This window comes from Neovison vison, chromosome 9 (genome assembly GCF_020171115.1).
Source record: "Neovison vison isolate M4711 chromosome 9, ASM_NN_V1, whole genome shotgun sequence".
NCBI classification, from domain to species: Eukaryota; Metazoa; Chordata; class Mammalia; order Carnivora; family Mustelidae; genus Neogale; species Neogale vison.
In genome coordinates this window covers 17,075,172-17,097,592 of record NC_058099.1, presented here as the reverse complement: position 1 = coordinate 17,097,592, position 22,421 = coordinate 17,075,172, and the positions used below count along the sequence as shown (strand labels likewise).

Below are 22,421 nucleotides of genomic sequence, written 5' to 3'. Positions count from 1 at the left end.
GCATTCTTCCTGACCATCTTCATATTGAGTTAAATATTATTAAAAGTTTAGAGACCAGGAAACTGAAGAGCAGGGGTCCTCAGAGGCTTGCCCAACGTAGTGCTCGAATGAGAACCAAAGTCTGCTCACTCCCCTTGACCTGTGCACTGTGCTGTGGATGGAGGAAGGTGCTGACGGTTTCTGTGCCCAAGTCCATTACTGCTGTCCCTGCTGCTGTTACTGCTGTGATTTGCAACAGAAGGAACCCCCCCCCCCAACACACACACCAAGTACACAGGGAGAAAAATAATGATAAGAGCACGGCTGATTCTGTATTCCAGCCTCAGATCTAAGCCCATGCATAATTTACTCCACACTGCCCTGCAGTCACTTAAGCTGAGGAGAGACAGCTATAAATTCAGGTCTGCATACACTAATTTATTTCTTATTTATTTTACTGATACATATCTAGGGCCTCCAGCAAGCTGCTCCAACACCTGCTCAAAGGCACCTGCAGCCCCAGTGTAACTGGGGCAGAGGGGGAGACCCTGAAATATGTCCCAGAAGGAAGAGCGGAGCCACAGACTAGAACCGAGCAGGTAAAATCGTTTTCTGTTAAACTGGGATTAAACTCATACGCGCTTCCCCATCCTCTCTTGCATAAGATGTAGGCCTAAAAATTTCTTGTTAAATCTCATTCTGTTTCTCTCAGTAGAGCACAGAGCATATTTCAATGACCAACATTTTTGCACAAGCACGGGGTTATTTGTCTGAGTCCCCGAGTGTCAGAGGACAAGCACATTTTTAAAAGACGAAGATGTCACCAGGAGGAAAGTGAAGCAGAGAAGAAAAGGTGCATCCGTTCCCTTGAGTAAGTGCTGAGGACCAAGCCCTCCACGGGATGCCATTCGGGACAGCAGGACAGAGGTTAACTCCCACTGCAGTCCTCTGCATGGAAAACAAGGTAAACTGGAAGAAATGGTCAGTGTCCTTGTCCAAAGCTCTCATTTTACAGGTGATCAGACCACAGCTGGAGAGGAAAAGTGACTTGTCCAGGGCCACTCAGTGAGCTGGTCCCAAGGTGCCCCTTCTTTCAGTCTCAGGAGAATTTTAAAATGCCCTGACTTCTTGGCATTGGCTGCACGGTCTCCTTTCCACCTCCCTGCCGCCCACTTGGTTCTCCTTGCAGATAGGGCATTAGGGCATAGAGAGGCCTTCCCTGAATGGGCAAATCAAGAATTAGGAATGCTAAATTCCTGCAGAAACAGGGTTGAAAGCCTGGCCCAAGCCCGTATCCTTAAATGAACACCTGTTTGTTTCTCAGTGACACTTTCCAGGTGCCTGCTCTGGTCTCCAGACTACACTGGCCGGGACTGTAGTGGAGAGGCAGAAGGGGCAGGGGGCTTCAGCAGAACACAGTCCTGACCCCTAGGACACAGCCTGAGCATGGATTCCATTTAGTATAACTATTAATCAATTATTTATTTTGCTTTTTCCTTTCTTCTTCCCAATGCCCAATAGAAGGTTATCCTGTTGCCTTTTGCTTCTTGGGCTAAAAGAGCAGACACAGAAAGGCATTTTGTTGAAGGTCAAGGCTGGCTTGGCCTGACTGCAGCTCCTGACCTTTTCCCCACATCTCCCGCTGCTGTGAGGGGAGTGGCTGGGCCACGGGGACCAAGACTCACCCGCAGAACATGAAGATGGTGCTGGATGTGGCGTCATAGGGTAAAGGGAGCGTCTGCTGCAGACATAGCTGCTCACAGCCACCGTTGAAGCCGTCCGAGCAGTCGATGCCTTTTGAGTGGTCGTAGCATCCAGAGCCGTCCTTCATGGGCCTCAGCTCCTCGGGGCACTGCTCGGGGGAGAGAGAACAACAGGGCGGTCATGGCCGAGGAGGCAGTGGGATCCTGTAAGCCCTCTCCTCCCACCTTCTGAAAAGGGGCATGAGGCAGGGACCACAGACAGTTTCAATCAGAGTCTTGCTCGGCCCATTCACTGCTATACGGCCTCTTTGACCCTCAGTGTGCCCACCTGTGAAATGAGACTTTTGTTAGTACCTGCCCGGTAGATGTGTGAGTATACAAGATCCCGTCAGCAAAGTGCTCAGAACACTGTGGCTCACATGACAACTGTATGGCAAGGGTTAGCTGCTTTTCCTGTTGACAACACTGGAACCGTCATCATTATTGCATTTATTATGGCCCAGTAGGGTCGGCCACTGATAAAGAACCCTTCTGGCCAGCAGCCAGGTGTATTTTAAAGAGTTCCTACTGATGCGAATTTACATTCCAGCTCTTCTTTTCTCCCTCTGTGATCTGGGGCAAGTTATTCACCTTCTCTGAGCCTCGGTCTCTTCATCTGTTAAATGGGCATGGAACCTGCCTATATGGACTTCTTGTCAAGCTTAAATTGGATCCTGGGAGTGTGCACCTTACTTCAGAATTCTGGACACCATTCGGTACTCGTCACATGTGAGTTCTCTTCCTGTCTGTCTTCAATTTGTCTCTTTGTCTCCATCCCTGTCTCCGGGGCCCTGAACAGGACTCCTGCACGCCCACAGCAAGAGCCGGCACTCTCCAGCCCGGTCTCTTCCACACCGTCCTCCTGACGGTCCACAGAATGCTGTTGCTAAACCATCCTTCCCCACCTTAAATAAATGAATGCATTTTCCACAACAACAGCAACAACAACACAGCAACCATAACACCTCGAATCTCCCTTACACGGACAGGTAACGTCCTTTGCAGGTGCCTCAGATCCAGCCATGGGCACCTCTCTCCAGGTCACCAAACCAGCAGCCCCCTGGTCCCTAAAAAACCCCAATGACTCCAATCTTGAGTGACCTAGTCAAATGCTCTTATCAGGGTGCCTGGTATCCGCTAAGTACACCGTAAATGGAAGATCCTATACCGCAGGGACAACTGGCTATTTGAGCTCGTCTTTTTCCATCCGGCACACCAGCTCTCCTGCATCGGGGACAGAAAACAAGGTACGAGGTTTTAATTTTGGTCACTCTGCTGGCATTTCCTGTCCACAGAGATGAACACCCAGAGCTCAGCCCTCCTCATCCATCACTGGACGTCATCGATTAAAATGGCTCCATAGTGCACGCCCCCACCCCCCACCCCCGGTCCCTTGCCCAAGCCACAACCTGAAGAACATCAATAACAAACACACACACACACACACACAAAGCCATTTACAAAGACTACTGTAACCCACAACAACAAAAGGTCAACCCTCCTGAAAATTAAAGTTTGCCTAAGAAGAATTCATAATTACAAACGCACAAGAGTTCTTGGAGACATTTGAGACTGGCGCCAGGGAGGGTGACGGAGAAAGTGGGTTACAAATGGCCTTTATCAAGCTGCAGAAAGGTTATAAAACTGGCTACGTTTTGTGCTTAAGAAGAAAAATCCATTTTCCATGTGAGTGAAGTGCTGTAAATATTCATACGAGCTCCGAGGAAACCCCTGCTCGTCTCGGAACACTCACAGTCAGACAGGAGGGCACCTGGTCACGGGGCCATTTACGGGTACTCGGGTACTCGGGTACTCGGGGCTGGGTCTGTCTGCAGAGACTCAGGGATAAGCGCTAGAAAAAAGATGTCTGACCTTCTCATCAGGTGACAGGACATGGAATTCACTCCTAGTTCTTCCCCATCCCCAGCTGATTCCCTGCCACTTTTATTCTTTAAAAATGTATGTTCTGTAATCCAGGCAAGATCTAAACACTTAACCTGCTTTTACTTCGTTGGTCTTTACAGCAAACCTATGAGGTAGTGTGGCAGGCTGATAATGGCTCCCCAAGATACATTTCTGACCTAACCCCTGAAACCTGTGAATGTCACCTTCGACGGTCAAATTTGGCAGATGGGATAAAACTAAAGTCCTTGTATTATGCGAAACAGCTGGATTATTGAGGTAGATCTGAATGTGGTCATGGATGTCTCATAAGATAAAGGCACAGAGAGGACACGCACGGATGAGAAGGCCAGGTGAAGGCAGAGCAGAGATTTCAGCCATGGGGCCAAGACTCAGTCAATCCTGTAACCTCCAGAAGCTGGAAAGAAGCAAGCGAGGCCCTGGGAGGGAACACGACCTTGATGACCACCATGACTTCGGACCTTTGCGCTCTGGAACTGAGAGAGACTACATTTCCATCGTCCTCGGCCACAGAGTTCGTGGTGATTGGTACAGTGCCCACAGGATCCAGTTCAGGTGGGAAGTATCATGAGTCCCATTTTATAGATCAGGAAACTGAGGAGAAGTGGTAGGGGTGGGGCTTTGCAGGCTTTCTGGCTTTGTAGCTCTTAGCTAACTCCCAGGCAATGCACTCCACTCCCCTGTCACTGACTGATGGGTTTCCCATCTCAGGACATTGGAGCAAAGATAGATTTAGAGCTGATTTAACAACCTTACGTTAAAATGGGGAGAGGTTCTGAGCAGATGAAGTGGGTTTTCCAATCACCCCCACACGACTATCCCTTCATCCGGTGTGGACGTCATGCCCTGAGTCCTTGCGGGTGGGCGAGGGCAGACTAGATCTAGTAGTATCACTGTTCGAGATTATTAACATATTATTTCAATTCCTTGATTGCTCATCATCTGTCTTCCTCACCAAAATGTGAAGTTTATAACACAATGGACCCTCCTGCCTTGTCCCCACCTGCAGGGCACACTTAGCATAGCATCGGCAACAATGTAGTCACTTGGTACTTTTTGAATGAGCCATCTGAGTGCCAGACAGGACGTACGGTGTGTCTGTATGTTAACTTTGGGTCTGAGTCCAAACTCGGCTTCTTACAAGCTTCGTGACCTCTTGCCAGTGACTCAACCTCATCTGTCTTCATAGGATTGCTATAAGGAGTAAACAGAGTTGTATCCAGCATCGAAGATGGTCCCCAACGGTTCCTGCCTCCTGGCATTCACACCCGGTGGAGTGGCCTCCCACACTGCACCAGGGCTGGTCCGCATGACCAACAGCGTATGGCGGAACTGATGGCGTAGCCCTTCCAAGATTAGATTATTAAAGGCTGAAGCTTCCCTCTGTTTCCCTCCCTCTCTTTCAGATCACTGGCTGTGGTGAAATCAAGTTGCCATGTTGTGAGCAGCGCTAGAGGGAGTCCCGTGGGGCAAGGAATGGAAGCTTCTGGCCAACAGCCAGCGTGGCTGTCCTGCCAACAGCCCCTGAGTAAGCTTGGAAACAGACCCTCCCACTGGTCAGCTGACACCTTGACTAGCACCTTGGAGGGGCCAGACTCGCCCAGCTAAGCCACTCTTGAATTTCTAACCCTCAGAGATGATGTCAGACAGTAAAATCTTTTCGTTTTCCGCTGCTCCGTTTTGGGATGACTTGTTAGGCAGCAATAGATAACCGATACAGGGAGCTAAATGCCTCAGATGCTCAGCACAGCATTCGATGAGGGGCAGCTGCTGTCGTGGGTAATTTGAAGACGCTTAGAGTTTACTTTGAGAGCTAAGGAATATTATGTCTCTGTCAGAAAGAGGACTAGTAATAGAACAAAAAAGAAGCACGGAATAATTTGAAAGGGTTACTCAAAACCCTGGCAGTGTGCGTGACCAGCAGTTACTGCAGTAGGGATGCCTTGGTCAGAGAAGTATTCCTCTTAGGAGATGTCCCTGAGTAAAAGAGAGACATGCCACCATCCTGGAAAGAGGAAGATCAGAACTCTCGCCCAAGCACTTCTGCTGGCTTGCCTGGTGTGCTGGGCAAGTCCTTGAATCCAGCTGGGCCTCAGTTTCCTTTATTCCAATGGGGGGGGGAAGCATGGAGGCAAGAGCATGGGGACTGATGTCAGGCATGATTCCACACAGGTTTCGTGAGCCCAGAACGGCAAGACGACAACTGTTTAATCTCAGAGAGCCCCTCAGGTTCCTCAGCTGGAAAATGGGAGTAACGGTGTCTCTCTTGGAGACATTTCTGGAGACTTCACAAGAAAACACACGGAAGTGCCTGGCTCAGAACTTAACACATAGTAAGCACTTCATAAACGAAGGGGAAATGAACAAATGGCAATTGAATGAACCCAATCCCTCAAAAGGAAACCTAACTACAACTATCAGCGTCTTTCTTTCCTACCTAGGCAAGCCCTTCATTGGACGGCTCAAGAAATATTGATTGGACGCCTACTCAGCACTAGCCAAATGTGCTGGGTGCTGAAAATGTCGCCGTAAACGCAACAGACAACACCTTGATCTCATGGAGTTTAAATTCTAGAGAGGAAAATGACTGATGAGTAAATAAAGAAGACAGTTATTCCATGGTGTGAAAAAAGAAGAAAGAACCAAGTGAACAGGGAATGGAGTAAAGGAGGCATACCGGGAAACTCTGAGGGAAGTCTGAATAATGAGTGGGGTCTTCTGGGGGAACACAAGTGGGAGGCATATCCAAGAAGGAGCCAGAAGTATGAAAGTCCTGAAGGAGGGAACAGTGTGGACCTATGGAACTGAGAAGGCCAGACAGTCAAAGCTCAGTGATCCAGGAGAACACAAGTTCAGCTAGTACAAGGCAAGGTGTGAGAGGAAGGCAGTGCCCACATCTCTTAAGCCAGAGTTGTGCACTATGATCTGCAAGCCAAATCCCATCTGAAACCTGTTAGTTTGCTTTTTTAAAAATTATTTTTTAAAATTTTGAGATAATTGTAGATTTGCATTCAGTTGTAAGAAATAATATGATAATAGAGAAATCCTGTGTACCTTTTGCCCAGTCTCCTTCAATGGAAACATCTTGGAAAACAACAGAAAGAATATCACAGCCAAGATATATACATTGATCACCAAGATACAGGGCATGTGCATCACCTCAGAAATTCTTCCTGTTGCCCTTTTAAAATCCCACCCACTTCCCACCTGACTCCTTTTCTTTATGCCCAGAAACCACCATGGTCTCCATTCCTTTACAGGTTAGAATTCAATAGAAAGCATTATAGAATTTCTGTCATTTCAGGAATATAACATTGACAAAATCATATAGTATATGACCTTTGGGGATTGGCTTTTTTCCCCTCCACTCTGCATCCTTCTCATGTTCATCCAGATTGCTGATGTAGCAACATTTAGTTCCTTTTTCACTGCATAGTAGTAGTCCATGGTATGGACAGGTCATAGTGTGTTTAACCATTCACCTGCTGGAGAACATGAGGGTTGTTTCTATTTCTTAGCTATAATGAACAGATGCTATAAATAACTGCATACAAGTTTTTGTGTAAACATAAATTTTCACTTCTTCAAAAAAAAATGCCAAGAAATAGAATTCCTGGGTCATAGGAAGGTTGCATATTTAATTTTTTTTTTAGGAGGCTGCCAAACTGTTTTCAAGAGTGGTTGTCCTATTTTAAATTCCCACAAGTAAATGTATGAGTGATTCACTCTCAACAGCATTTGATGTTGTCCATATATACATATGGACACCCTGATCTGTGTGTAGTCACACCCTCACTCTGGTTTTAATTTAAATTTCCCTAGTAGTTAGTGGTGCTGAATATCTCTTGAGCTCCATTTCCATCCGTATATCCTTTTCAGTGAGATGTCTCTTAATGTTTTTTGCCCATTTTCTGATTGAATGATTTGGGGTTTGTTTTGTTTTGTTTTTTACTAGTAAGGCTTGAGAGTTCTTTATATATTCTAGACATTAGACTTTTGTCAGAGATATGGCTTGCAAATGTATTTTCTCTCCCAGTTTGTAACTTGTCTTCCCATCTTCTTCAAATGAGCTTTCACAGAGCAAATGTTTTTAATTTTGATGAAATCCAAGTTACCATTTTTTCTTTTATGGATCGTACTTTTAGAATCTAAGAACATTTTGCCAAGCCCAAATCTCAAAGATTCTCTCTTGTGTGTGTGTATTTTTCTAGAAGTGTTATGGCTTTATGCTTCACAATTAATTCTGTGATACATTTTTAGTTAATTTTTGCATGAGGTGTGAGACTTCACTGAGGTTTGTTTTCTTGCCTGTGAATGTGCAACTGTACCAGCACCCTTTGTTGAAGACTCCCTTTTCCCCATTAAGTTGTTTTTGCCTCTTTCTAAAACAAAAACAAAAACAAAAACAAAACCACACACACAAAAAAAATCCCCACAACAAAACAGCACACACACACACAAAACAAAACAAAACAAAATCCAAATTGAGCTTATCTGTGTGGGTCATTTCTGTGTGTGTTTTTTTTAAGATTATTTATTTATTTATTTGATGGACAGAGATCACAAATAGGCAGAAGTAGGCAGAGAGTCAGACAGAGAGAGAGGAGGAAGCAGCCTCCCTGCTGAGCAGAGAGCTCAATGAGGGACTCGATCCCGGGACCCTGGGATCATGACCTGGGCCGAAGACAGAGGCTCAATCCACTGAGCCACCCAGGAGCCCTCTGTGTTTTTTTATTCTGTCTGTTCATCTATAGGTCTATCCTTCTGTTAACACCACAGTCTTGATTACCATAGCCATATACATCTTGAGATAGGGTAGACTGACTCCTTCTACTTTATTCTACTTTTTCAAAAGAAGTTTTGTTTCTCCTAGTTCCTTCACCCTTCCATATAAATTTTAGGAAAGTCTTGTCTCTATCTATAAAAACAAAACAAAACAAAACAAAACACACCATGCTGAGGTTTTGATAGGAATTATCCTAAAACTTTCCATCAGTTTGAAGGGAAAGGAGATCTTTATGATGTTGAGTCTTCCAATCCATGAACACAGGTTGTCTCTTCATTTACTTAGATCTTTTAAAAATATCTTTCATGAGGGCACCCTGGGTGGCTCAGTCAGTTAAGCACCTGCCTTTGGCTCAGGTGATGATCCAGGGTTCCTGGAATTGAGCCCTACGTTGGACTCCCTGCTTTGTGGGGAGTCTGCTTTTCCCTCTCCCTCTGCCCCTCTCCTCATTCATGCTCCCTTTCTAAAATAAAATAAATAAAATCTTAAAAAATATCTTTCATCAGCATTCTGTAGTTTTCAGCATACATATCTCACATGTTTTGTTAGATTTACATCAAAGTATTTCATTATTTTTTTAGACATTGTAAATGGTTTTGTGTATCACCTGTTTCATTCCTAATATTGAGAACTTGAATCTTCTCTCCCTTTAATCATTTTTGCTAGTTTCCCCCCAACCCAATTTGCTTGATGTTTTCAAGGTATCAGTTTTTTACTTCATTGACTTTTGTGTATTTGTTTCTTTCTGTTTTTAAGTACATTGATTTCCTTTCTTCTGCGTGCTTTGGGTTCATTTTGTTCTCTTTTTTTTGGTAGGCTTTTAAGGTGGAAGCTTATTATAGATTATTAACTGAAACTTTTTTTCTAATACATACATTCATGGCAATAACTTTCCTCCTCATTAAATATAAAGACACAGAGAAATTACAAGGAAAGGATAGATCACTATGCTAGTTGTGTCCCACAAATTCTGATATACTCTATTTTTATTTCTTTCAGATCAGCATATTGTTTTTTATAACCCGTGAGACTTCCTCTTTAATCCACGGTTTATTTAGAAATGTGCTGTGAGGATTCCAAGTATTTAAAGATTTTTCTGTTATTTGTTATTGTTTTGTAGTTTCATGCTACTGTATTTAGGGAATACACTCTGTATGATGAATTTCTTAAATTTATTGAGGTATTTTTCCATGGCCCAGGATATGGTCTATCTTGGTATGTGCTCCATAAGCACTTGAAAAGAATGTGTATTCTCTTGTGGCTGGGCAGTGTGTTCTATAAATGTTAACTAGGTCCTTTCAGTTGATGACATCATTGAGTTACATTATAGCATTGGTAATTTTCTAACTGTTATATCAGTTGCTGAGAGAGGAAGGTTGGTGCATCCAACCATAATTGTGGATTTCTCTTATTTTTCCTTTCAGTTCTATTGGTTTTTGCTTTACACATTTTACAGCTCTGTTGTTTGATGCACAAACATTCAGGACTGCTATGACTTCTTGGTGGATGACACTTTCATTATTATGTGATTTCCCTCTGACTTACTTTATGTGATATGAATATATCTACTCCTACTTTTGTTTGATTTGCACATGTCTTTTTATTTACTTTCAATCTGCCTAAATCATTATATGTTATGTGAATTTCTTGTGAACAGCATATAACTGGGTCATATTTTTAAATCAAATCTGCCCATTTCTGTCTTCTAATTTGTATTTTTAGACCATTTACATTTAATGTGATTACTGGTATTTTAGAGCTTAAGTTGGATGTTTTATTTTGTTCCCTGATCTCCATTTTTCATTTTTCTTCCTCTTGCAACATTTTAAAATTCCATATTGATTTATCTGTAGTGTTTTAAGTACATCTCCTTGCATAATTTTTAGTGTTAGCTTTTGGTATGCATGACTTATCACAGTCTACTTATGCCATCATTTTACCCATTTAAATGATGTATAGAAACCTGACCTCCCTTTATGTCCCTTTACCTTCTCCCATCTGTGGTGTATTTAAAAAAAAAATATATATATATATATATATATATATATATATATATATATATTCCTCTAAATACATTTAGGGCTGCATCAGATAGTGCTAGCATTTTTACTTTAACTGTCTAACATAATGTAGGAAGCTCAAGAAGAAAGGGAAGGTCTATTGCATTTACCCATATTTGTGTTGTATTCTTTCTTCCTTCCCACTGTTCCAAAATCCCTTCTTCTATTGTTCCTTTTCTGTTTCAAGAACTTCCTTTAGCCAGTCTTTAAAATAAGTCTCCTGGCAACCAATTCTCTTAGTTTTCCTTCATATGAGAATGTCTTGATTTTTTCCTCATTCCAAAAAGATGTCTACTGGGCACAGGATTCTGAGTTCACAGTTTTTGTTCTTGTTTTCGTTTTTCATCCAACACTTAAAAAATGCTGTGCCACTTCCTCCTGGCCTCCATGATTTCTCATGAGAATTCCACCATCATTCATGTTGTGCTTCTCCTATAAATAAGATGTCATTTCTCTCTACTTGCTTTCAAGATTTTTTCCTTGAAAAAAAGAAATTTGACTGTAATTGTTGGTATGGATTTCTTTGTGTTTATTCTGGAATTTTCTCAGCTTTTCAAATATGTATATTTATGTATTTTACCAAATTAGAGAAGTTTTCAGCCATTATTTCTTTGAGCACTTTTTCAGTTCCACTCTTTCTTATTTCCTTCTGGCCCTTGAGACTGTGTTTATTTTCTTTATTGGTCTTGTCTCTCGATGTTCTGAGTGGGTGATTTCTATTTCTATCTTTATTTTCTCTGTCCTATCTGCTAGTAAAGTAAATCCACTGAGTTTTCAAAACATTTTTTTGATTATTGTATTTTTCAGTTCTATAATTTTCATGTTTCTCCTTTATATCTTCTACTTCCTTGATAAGACTTTGTTTTTCTCATATGTGCTTATAATTGCTTGTTTAAGCATTTTTATGATGACTATTTTAACATATTTGTCATTAACTTCCGATATATATTCTTTGTTATCTTCATAATGGCATCTATTGGCAATGTTTTGTTTGTTTGTTTGTTTGCATTCTGTTTGAGATCCTTCAGGCTCTTGGTGCAATAAGTGATTTGGTGGAAACCTGGATAAACTTGGGGCATTATGTTATGTCATTATGTTTTAACTCTGGATCTTATTTAAACCTTCTATTTTACCTGGATTCTTCTGACACTGTTCCAGTAGGGCAAAGTGGAGGCATAGCTCATTACTGTCAGGGGAAGTAAAATCCCAGTTTTCCCACTTAGCCCTCTCTGACATCACTGCAGTAAAGAAAGGGGGAGGTACTGTATTATCAGACTGCATCATTATAGTCTGGTAAAAATGAAAGTCTAGTTCCCTACCTGGCCTTTGTTAGAATGGGCTGGGGTTGGACCATGATGTCTGGCTAGAGTGATTATTGTCTAAAAATTTTCTGTCTTTATAGGCTGCCATTTTCCTTTTGCTGAGGAGAGTAAGCTTTGGGTTTTGGGTTGTTTTTGTTATATTTTCTTTGGTCTTTACCTATTGGCATTTCTGACTTGGTGGCTCCTTCAGTTCCAAGCTTGGAACATATAAGGCAAAAAGAACACCCAAGGTACTGACCACCAATATCTCCATGGGCCCCCCCCATTCCTAGCTGGTCTGCCTTTTTCTCTTCACCTTTCACAGACTTATGTTTGTTTTATATGTAATCTCCAGCATTTTTGTTGTGTTTAGCAAAAAAAAGAGGAAAAAGACATCCATTTCCCCACAAACTGTTTTGCACAGGACTATTTATATTTACATTTTTAAAGTTCTGTTTTTATTTTTTTAGAAGGAAGTGGGTGGCTCAGTGGGTTAACGCCTCTGCCTTCGACTCAGGTCATGATCCCAGGGATCAAGCCCTCCATCCGCTCTCTGCTCAGCAGGGAGCCTGCTTTCCTTCCTCTCTCTCTGCCTGCCTCTCTGCCTACTTGTGATCTCTGTCAAACGAATAAATAAAATTCTTAAAAAAAAAAAAAAAAAGGAAGACTACGAGACAAACAACAACAACAACAACAACAACACATGCATGTGACTTGCAAAGCCCAAAATATTTACTACAAGGTTCTTTATACAAAAAAACGTTGACCCCTGACTTCAGCCCTGGGAAGTCACCTTGATATTCTAAGTACAACTGGAAGGCATTGAAGGTTGTGAAGTGATTCGGTTTGCTACCTTGAAGAGATTACTGAAGTCAGTAAATTTGGTTATCTGTAAGCACTTTAAGGTCTTACAAAAAGAAGCCTGGGAGGCAGACTCTGTGGGTCTGGGAGTGGGCAGAAGGAAAGGGGCAGGTCCACCTCCTAATGACCCCATTCCTTGGAAGGCTGCTCTTTGGCAGAATTTTTCAGTAAGTGGATGAGAAACCCAGTTCAGCTGAGCTTCAGAGCCTCACAGCCTCCACTCTGCTCTGCTTCAGGCGAGGACCCACAGGAAGACCCTGAGCCTGAATCCCTGAGCCTTGAAGTCTTGAGGATTTTAGTGGGGATGAGGTACCAAGGGGAGTCTCAGCTGCTCCTACAACACACTGGCCCTGCCTTACTCCTCCCAGCCCCCTCTCTCATCCCCTGAGCCTTCTTCCACTCCTTCCCAAGCCCTGTTTTCAACATCACCAAGCCATTTGTTTCCATTTGCAATTATGCATTTTAATGTTCATTAATTATAGAATGCAAATTGCTTCAAGTACAAAATTTGTAATGAGCTGCTCCACTACCCCACCCCCAGGTCTAGAAGGTGGGCCAGCTGCTCTGAGCAGAAGGAAAAACAACCAGCTTACAAGACAAAATAACTTTTCCTGGGGCCTGAGTGACTCATATGGCAAGCAATCCTGGGGAATTTCCAGGGTGGTGAGGACAGAAGAGCCCTGCCCCTCCCCCGGGCCCTGGGAGATGACAGGTGTGGCACCTTCCTTCTCTTCTACAACCTTGGACCTGAGAGGCAGGGTGGGATAATGGAAAGGACTCCAGCCTCAGCCCCAGCCTCCTCTTAGCTATCGCCTAAAGCTAGTCATGCTTGTCTGAGCCTCAGTTTCCCCACCTGGAAGACCTGTCTCAAAGTGGGTGTGGCAGGCAAATTGGCTGATGGAGACAAGTAGCCAAATTCTAGCAAACCCTCAATTAAAAAAAAAAAAAAAGCATGTAAATAATGGATCTCTGTAGAGCTGAGTTTTGGGTCTTCCTCTCTGTTCTCTAACTGGCTGGGTAGCTTCTGACAGGCACGTCCTGCTGTCTGAGTCTGTTTGCTATACTATAAAATGAAGGCATTGGACAAATGGAAGGTAGGCAATACTCTGAGCTCTGAGCTGCTTGGTTTTTTGTTAAAGCAATGATGGACTGTGGAAAGGGGAGAACTATCTCAAAAGTGAGTGGAGAATCCCCTTTGAATTGATTGAGCATGTTTGAAGACATCAGCAGGATGACTCCACACCTGCCTAACTAGGGGCAGAGCCTTGTCCTCCTCCAGGGCTCAGCCAGTATCTGATTTCCCTCATCACCAGTGAAGCATAAGAACAGTACTACCTCCTAGCAAGAGTCCTGCCTGCTCCCAATCACACTGCCCCATCACGTCATCGTAAAGGTTACACGAGACAAATTAAGTGGAAGTGGAAGGCTGAGCACACTGTCAGCCACAGAGGATCCCACAGCTGTGAGTGGAGTCTGCCATGTCCTCCCTGGGGTCCCTTGCTTCTCTGAGCCTCAGTTTCCACGTCTCTACACTGGAAGGAGTCACTCCTACCTCCCTGGGCTTATGAGAGAACCAAACCAGAGCACACACCCGACAGATGTCTGACACAAAAAATGGTAACTGCTGTTTGGATTTCTTGTTACTTTGCCCCCAAATAGGGAATGCATTCAGGAAGCAATGGAAGAGGGTTGCAGACCTGCAGAATATTGCCACAGGTAGTTCTTGCTGTATTTTCAGCACTGCTAACGCAGGACAGGCATCCTCATGCCCCTTTTGCTGATGAGGAAACTAAAGTCCGGAGAGGCCAAGTGACTTGCCTGAGGTCACACAGCAAGTGAGAGGAAGCCTTTGGTGGAAGGTCCCCTGATGGCAAAAAAAAAAAAGGGGTTCTTTCTCCCTGATCCCCATGAAGGTGGTCTGTCCATGATATCACAAGCAGTTCAGACTGGCTAGGGCTACACAGGAATTCTGAGAACTTTGCAGGAAGGCCGTGATGTGGATTATGGGGGAACACAGGGGCTGTTGGCAGCAGCGTCTTGATGCACAGATCAGATAGCATCCCAGGAAGAAGAAAACAGAGGAAAGGAAACGATGATGCACCATTTGCTAGACATTTTCTCCTATGCCTCTCCTCAAATTCTCCCAGTAAAATTCAGGGACACCTCTAAGATACTCTCATTTGGCAGGCGAGGTTATGGAGGATCATGGGAGCGAAGCAGGGCTGCAGAGTCCTTCATTAGGGACCATCCCTTTGATCGGAGGCTGAGTGGGCCTGAGTGCCCTCGTCCCAGGAGGCCTCTGGAGTACAGCCAGGAAAGGGAGTGTGTGGGGAAGACCCTGCCGTTGCCCATCCCCCGCACCTCCCCCCTCAGCCTCAATCTGTCAACAAGGCCAGCTAGCCTGCCTATTACTGGAGACATTGATTTGGACAACCAGGCCAGTCGAGAGCCCATAATTACAGGGAGTTTTAATCAACTCATGCCAATTCAGCCGTCGCTCAATCCAATGCCGACATGGAGGAAGGGGGTGGGCATGCAAAAAAAGATTACAGGGATCAATAGCGGGTAATTTAGGACTGCAGCTGCAGGGGCTCTGGGAGGCCTCAGACCTCAGAGTGGAGAAGGAGTCCCCAGGATTGCTCCAAGGCTCACTGGCCAAACCACGACCCTATTTCATGTGCCCCTCCACCTGGATGTGGAAGCTATGGAGGCAAACAGCCAATGGCCCCTGCTGGGTCTGACCTCAGTACCTTTGTCCATGCCTTGCCCCTGAGCGAGGCCTACCCTCCTCTTCCTAAAAAATCCTATATATCTTCTAAGTGACAGCTTAAACAGTCTCCCCTCTGCAGATCCCCTCCCAACTCCAGAAGCAGAAGGATGCTGAAGAGACAAAAAAGAGAGAGAGAGTAAGAAAAGTCTAATCCAGATGCTGCTAATTATTCTTGGCTGTATGACTTTGGGCAAGTCACCATACATTTCTGATCTTTGTTTCCCCATTTTAAAATGGACCTGATAGTAACTACCTGCCCCTGGGTGTGCTGGGAACCCTCAGGGCCATGATGGACAAAGAACCGTCTTGTATGAAAGTTGCTACGTCCTTCTGATGCCCAGAGTCAGCCGGCGCCATTTTTCCTTCTCTCCTATGTTAAGAATTGCTCTAGAACAAACACCACTTTAGCAGGTCCCTGGCTTCTGGTCAGAGTCTATCTCCCCAGGCATCTGTGCGCTATTTGAGGAGAAAGAGTAGAAGACACACAGCTTCCTCTTTCCAGCACCATCCCAGGGCCCAGCACGGGGGATGGAGACGCTGGCGTGGTCTTTGGCTTCGGGCCAGTCCTGGCTAGACTCCCACCTTGCTCTGCAGCTAACCAGCCTCGTAATACTAACCAGTCACTTCAGTAACCCTTTGAGACTCAAGCCTCTCATTGTAAACTGAGACTAAGGACGTACCCCTCAGTAGAACTGCCATGGGGGTGGGAAAGCATCAGACATCGAATATCCCTAGCACAGTGCCTGGGCATGATAAAACATCAAGCGTTACAAAAGTCGTCACTGTGATCATCATCACTTTAGTATCTGATACCCGGAAGATATTTCTGGAATGCCATAAGATGTCTGGTCACGTTGCTTAGCTGTGTCTTGAGCTCCAGTGAAACAGCGACAGGCCCCTCTCCCCACGGGCCGGTCACCTGTGCCGTGTTCAACACACACTTCCCAGAGACGTGAGAAAGGAAACTCACGCGCTCTGAGCACCTACTGTGAGCCAGACACCCCACTGGGTGTTCCCCTCAGTCTACTTTGCTCGAGGCCCACGATTCTACAAGCTCGCTGTTACCAGCCCCACATTGCAAAAGAGGGAACAGACTTTGAAAAGTCCAGAAGGGCTTTTCCTCTGTCACTCAGTTTTCTAGGAGTAGAGCCGGGGCGGGGAGGGGGGGGGGGGGGGGAGGGAGGGGCAGACATGGGTGTGTCTGGTTTTAAACCCAGGCTCTCAGCACCGCACAGCTCCTTTCCGATGGAGACACAAGAGAGTATGAGGGGTGGTGGGTCCCTGACCTCCAGGAGAATCTAGACCGACGAGAGGCACTGGGTAAACCCCCAGAGGGAGGTGAATCACGGTTCAAGATGGCTTATGCTCCAGACTAGCAGTAGGCTCAAGAATGTCGGCAGTGTTGGAAGGCGTGGCTGGCTTCCGTGGCACTCACGTCGATCACGGCTGTCTGAAGTTATGGCCACCAGCCTTTCCCATGAGAGGAGCACAGGTAGTTAGGAGCCTCTGTTTGGGGCATTTCCATTCCCTTCTCTTGCCTCAGCCTTCCTCTCTGTTACATGAGCAAGGTGGCAGCTGGTTTCCAAGGGCCTTATAGCTCGGGCATCCTACAATGCTCTGCCGGAGGCTCACAGAAATTCCAAGGGAGGTCAGGTGCTGGCTTCGGGTAGCCAGAGGCACCTGAGCTGGGAACCACGGAGAAGGACTGCTCTTGTAGGAGAGGCTTAAGGCTATTGTTTGCAGCCCACCCCTCCAGCCCCTTCCCTCCTTCTGGCTGGAGTCACGAAGCCTTCCACCTCTCTCTCTGGAGTTCCCCAGAACACCGCACGGAGCAGGGATTCAGTTCAGCATGTGCCTATTCAAAGCCTACTGTCCTCCAGGTCATTGAGTCCGCGAAGGTTTAGCCCAGCCTTCAAAAAGCATCTAGTCTAACATAGGGCGAAGAATAAGTAATAATATTCTTACAGGACTTACAGTTTTTTAATATGGTACAAATAAGTACAGGGAGCTGAGGTAAGGGAAAACAGCAAACACCTTCCCAAGAAAATCCTGCAGGAGTCCTGCTGAACGTCTCTTTGGTAACTGTCTAAGGATTATAATAAATAGCCCTTGTATAGTTCATTAATAATAATAACAGCTAACACTTAATAGTGTTTACTATGTGCCAGGCACTATTCTAAATGTGTTTAGAACATTAACTCATAATGGGGCGCCTGGATGGCTCAGTGGGTTAATCCTCTGCCTTCAGTTCAGGTCATGATCCCAGGGTCCTGGGATCGAGTCCCGAAGGGCTCTCTACTCAGCGGGGAGCCTGCTTCTCCACCCCCCACCCCTGGCTGCCTCTCTGCCTGCTTGGGACCTCTCTTTCTGTCAAATAAATAAATAAAATCTAAAAAAAAAATTAGAACATGAACTCATAATGTTCGTGCACCTGGGTGGCTCAGTGGGTTAAACATCCCAACTCTTATTTCCGCTCAGGTCAGGATCTCAGGGTCCTGGGATTGAGTCCCATATTGGGCCCGATGCTCAATGGGGACTCTGCTTGAAGTTCTCTCTCCCCCTCCCTCTCTGCCCCTCTCCTTTGCTCGCGTTTTTTCTCTCTCTCTCAAATAAATAAACAAATCTTGAGAAAAAAACAAAACAAAACTCATACTGTTAACTACAGCCGATGGCATAGGCATAGGCATTACTGTTCTCATTTTCCAGAGGGGGAAACTGAGGCACGGGCAGCTTTGGTAACTTGTCCCCAGGCTGCAGGGCAAGTACGTGGCCAAGCCAGGATATCAGGTCATGGTCCTTTCCTGTGTGTGTCAAGGTTGCTAAAGGCCTTCCCCATGCGTTCTATTGTTCCGGCCTCTTGTGACTGCCAGACAGACTCAGCTCGCCCTTGGAAGAGGACCCCAAGGCTCAGAGCAGAGGGGCCTTCCCAAAGTCATGCAGTGAGCAGCTGTAGGCTAGAACTGAGGTTCAGCTCAGGCCCGCCCCATTCCTAAGCTGTGCCTTCTGGGCTAAGGACAGTCCCCAGTGAAGGAGCCCTCTGCTGCCGAGACCAGATTCGTACCGCCTTTCCCTAGGTCAAGCACTTGGTGGTGCTAGGCTGCTGGGAGAGAAGAGAATATGGGTGAGAGAGTGCCCCGGTGCCTGGCATATCCTTCCCTCTTCCCAGCTACTCAGAAAAGGGTACACTATTATTTTCACCACCCACCAGTGGGCAGCTGAGGCTTGGGACAGGACTTGCTTCAAGTCACCATTACAGATAAACTTAGATTTTAGTGTTAAGAAGCCTTACGTCCTTTTCTCTCTTGGCGTGGCACAGAGCCATGAGACCCTGGACAAGGTACACATGCTACCGACTGATGTGCAAGATGGCACTGGCCAAGAAATGGCTTTCTGACATTATTTGAGCACTTCCTGTGGAGCCAGGTCCCATTCTAGGAGCTGAATGCCCAAAGATCACAGCCTTTCTTCGAAGTAACCCGAGGTGGTGGATATTATTACCATGCTCACTTACCAGATGGGGAATCTGAGGCACAGCAAGGTTCGCTAACCTGCCCAACGTCACACAGCCGGTCAATGGCAGACCCAGGAAAGCTGAAACCGGATTTGGTTTCCTTAACTCTTTGGTGACACCCGCTCCTTACAATCATGTAAAGTAGGTACTATTATCATACCCATTTTTTGGATACTAAGAGACTAAGATAGAAAATGGTTTAAAGCAACCTACCTCAGTATTACACAGTAAGTGGCAGAGCCAGGATTTGAACCCACAGACCCTGATCCCCAAATGCTCCTTCTCACCCACTGCTGTGCCTCGCAATGAGCCATTGGTTTCAGAGGCCAGAGCCAGGCTTTTATCAGGACAGGCGGAAGGCGTGGTCTTTCCGATCCCGGCCAGGTCTCACTGGCTCCTTCCCTTCCCCATTCTTTGTAACTAAAATCTCTATTTGCAGCTTGTGGCTGTGTCCTCAGACCGCACCCTCTCATCAATCGCCCGGGCTCTGCGTGAGAAATGATTTTATAAGCCCATTGCCTTTGAAAAGCACGGAGCAGCAGCCATTGAACATATGCTTCTGTGGGTATATATTTATTCAGCGTATGTTGAGTGTAATTTTGGGCGGTTTGCATATTTTAATTTTTTTTATTTTTTTATTTTATTTTATTTTTTTTTTTTGCAGAGAGCAATTTAAGAAAAGGAAGAAAAAAAAAAAATCTACCCCTGAATGGAGACAGATGCCATAGACACTGACCCCGAGGAACGGAGGTGGGTGAGAGGAAACGCATGAGCTGCGGACTAAGGACCACCTCTAAGACTCACAGCCCTGCCAGTCACCGCCAGCGCTAACCATCCAGCCCCTGGGGGCATGGTGCTTTATCTTCCTTTTTTTTTTTTTCAAGGCCTCCCCGGCATGTTGTCCTACTCTTCTAGCTACTCTGTCCTGCGTACTAAGTATCAGCCAGACTCTGGGCTGAGTACACACCCCTCCCCTCGCTCTCCAGGCAACCCCACGTTGAGGTGCTACTGTGCGTACGAGAAGGTTAATACATCACTGCCCAGTGTCACCAACTAGCTCAGCGTGGGTCTGACCCCACACCAGGGCTCTCAACCTTTCCATCAAGGTTATTGGAACCCTTGCAGTTGGGGTTCTGATCCCAAGGCCGTCAATCCCAATGTGAGTGGCACTAGGCATGCCACTCCCCTCCCTGGGTTGGCTTCTACACGTGCAGACGGGATGGTGATACCATTTGCCTGGTGTGCTGGGTGGAGCCCAAGATCCGAAGTTACACTTCACTGTAGCTCAAGAGACATCGGTTCCCTTTCTCTCTCTACCCCCACCCCTTGCCTAAAAGGTTTTTCTCTTACCCAGGATGAACTCAGGATGTAACATTTAAAAATATGCCTTAGAAAAAGCCTGCAAGGTTTGGACCAGCTGGGGAAAAAAAAAATATGCTCCTGTAGGTGCCAAAAACTCAAAGGACAGGAAGAGGCAGCCCATCCCAGGCCTGAGTCTACACCAGAGGGAATCATTCGAAAGGGAGAGTTTACTCTGTATATGTGCTGAAAAGAGGCATCCACGTGTGATCCTGTGTGGTGGGACCCGAAGTATCAATTTCTGGCTGGGTAAATAGACTGAGCTCTTTGTCAGTGACGACACCATTCACTCCTGTGATTTTGGGGTCTAACAGAGGGTCCAACCCACATTAGGAACTCACGTGTTGTGTTGTGAATACAGTTTAGATTTAAATGAAGCTGTGGACCAGCTGATAACTGGTTTTTGCTTCAACTAAAAGCGAAGACGGGTTTTTAGTTAGCTTAATGAAATGTGCTGAATGTCAGAGAATCTGCCACTAAAAGGCAAAAATAAAATAAACTTGTTGTTCTTTGTACATATACATGGAGAAACTATATAGAACAGATAAGGGGCATGATTATCATAAAAGTCAAGGTTGTGGCTACTTCTGGAAAGGGAGAAAGTGCTAAAATGGGAAATAGAGTCACAGTGGGTGTGTTAAGAAAAGGCTTCTGGAATGCAGGCAATATTCTAATTCTCGACCTGGGTGATGATTGGAATGGCTTCCCATATTTACTATCGATGAAACTGCTTGTGATGTTTTTACACATTTTTCTACATGTATTTGATACTCCACAATTAAAACTGGTAAATATATATCACACGGGAAAACTACTAAAAGGAAATACCAATACTTTAAAATGGTGGTTATTGGAGATGGCATGACTCTGGGTGATATTTTCCTTTCTTCCTCCTTCTCTGTATTCTAAACATGCTTATGTGTATATATAATAACTTTATAATTGAAAAAGGAAAAGTCAGTTGAAATGCCTCATTATCTAAACAAGGCAACAACAAAATCACGGGGGTTGGTTACAATGCTTCTGCCTGAAATCCCACCATCTGGAGAACTCCGTCTTTTCCCCAAGGTTTACTGTGTATGAAGGAAGAGCTCTCAGGGGACACAGGGGTGGGGGGAGCACAAGCCCCATTGCCTGCCATAGAAGCTCATCTTCAGGGTCTTCCCTCTCAAGATCCAAGTAGAGATTTGACTTGTAGGATGTTGCAGGGGAAGAAGGAGCCCAGAAAAAATCAAGTTCAACATTTGTCATTTTTAGAAGGCTTAAGGGGTTTAAGTAAGAATACACAGTAAGCAGAGCTAGGCTGAAGAACAGGGTCATTTTATTACCTAGGTCTGTATCATCCCCACGAGAGTGGGCTTCTAGAATTACCTTTCCCCACGTGGATGGTAAGAAAAATTACCGAAGATCAATGAAAGCCAGAAAAAGATCCTGTGGGTGATATTGTGATTTATAATAAGACATATAGATATTTTATCTTTATTCTTACTTCTAGACAGAGTTCCTAAAACCCTTGGAATTTCCTAAAGTGATAAGAGCTAATATGGTTTCTTGGTATTTATAAGAAACTCCTTTCCATCATACCTGAGTTTATGTTAATGAGGTGGTTTTTGGAAAGAACTTAAGGTTGGGGTACTCACTGCCAGGAGAACTGACCATGTGATTAGAGGGTTGGAACCTTTGGGATCCAGTAAGAAGATAGTGTCTGGAGGTTGCACCACCTGTCAATGGCCCATGACTTAATCATTTATGCCTATGTAAATAAAGCCTCCATAAAAACCCAAAGGGATAGAGTTGGAAGAACTTCCCAGGTAGTGAACACCGAACACACAGAGGTGCAAGAATATCATGCTTCTTTCCCTTTACCTTGTCCTATGTACCCCTTCACCTGGTTGGTCATCTCTATCCTTTACAATAAAATGGTAAATAAAAGGCAATGTTTCTCTCAGCTCTGCGAGCCACTCTAGCAAATGCACAGAATCCAAGGAGAGGGTCATGGAAACCTCTAAACTATACCTGGTCAGTCAAGAAGTACAGGTGACAAGCTGTGATTGGCCTCTGAAGTTGAAGGGGCAGTCTTGTAGGACTGATCCTTTGACTTAGGATCTGATGCTATCTCTAGGTGCGCC

General features: G+C 45.1%; 1 protein-coding gene across 1 annotated transcript in view; it reads right to left on the bottom strand.

Moving 5' to 3' along the window:
• ASTN2 (astrotactin 2) overlaps positions 1-22,421 on the bottom strand; it is a 736,372-nt gene that overhangs the window by 317,755 nt on the left and 396,196 nt on the right. Inside the window, exon 11 of the mRNA XM_044265036.1 lies at positions 1,665-1,831. Within this exon, the coding sequence (XP_044120971.1) occupies positions 1,665-1,831 (167 nt within the window). The remainder of the gene's footprint in view (positions 1-1,664; positions 1,832-22,421) is intronic.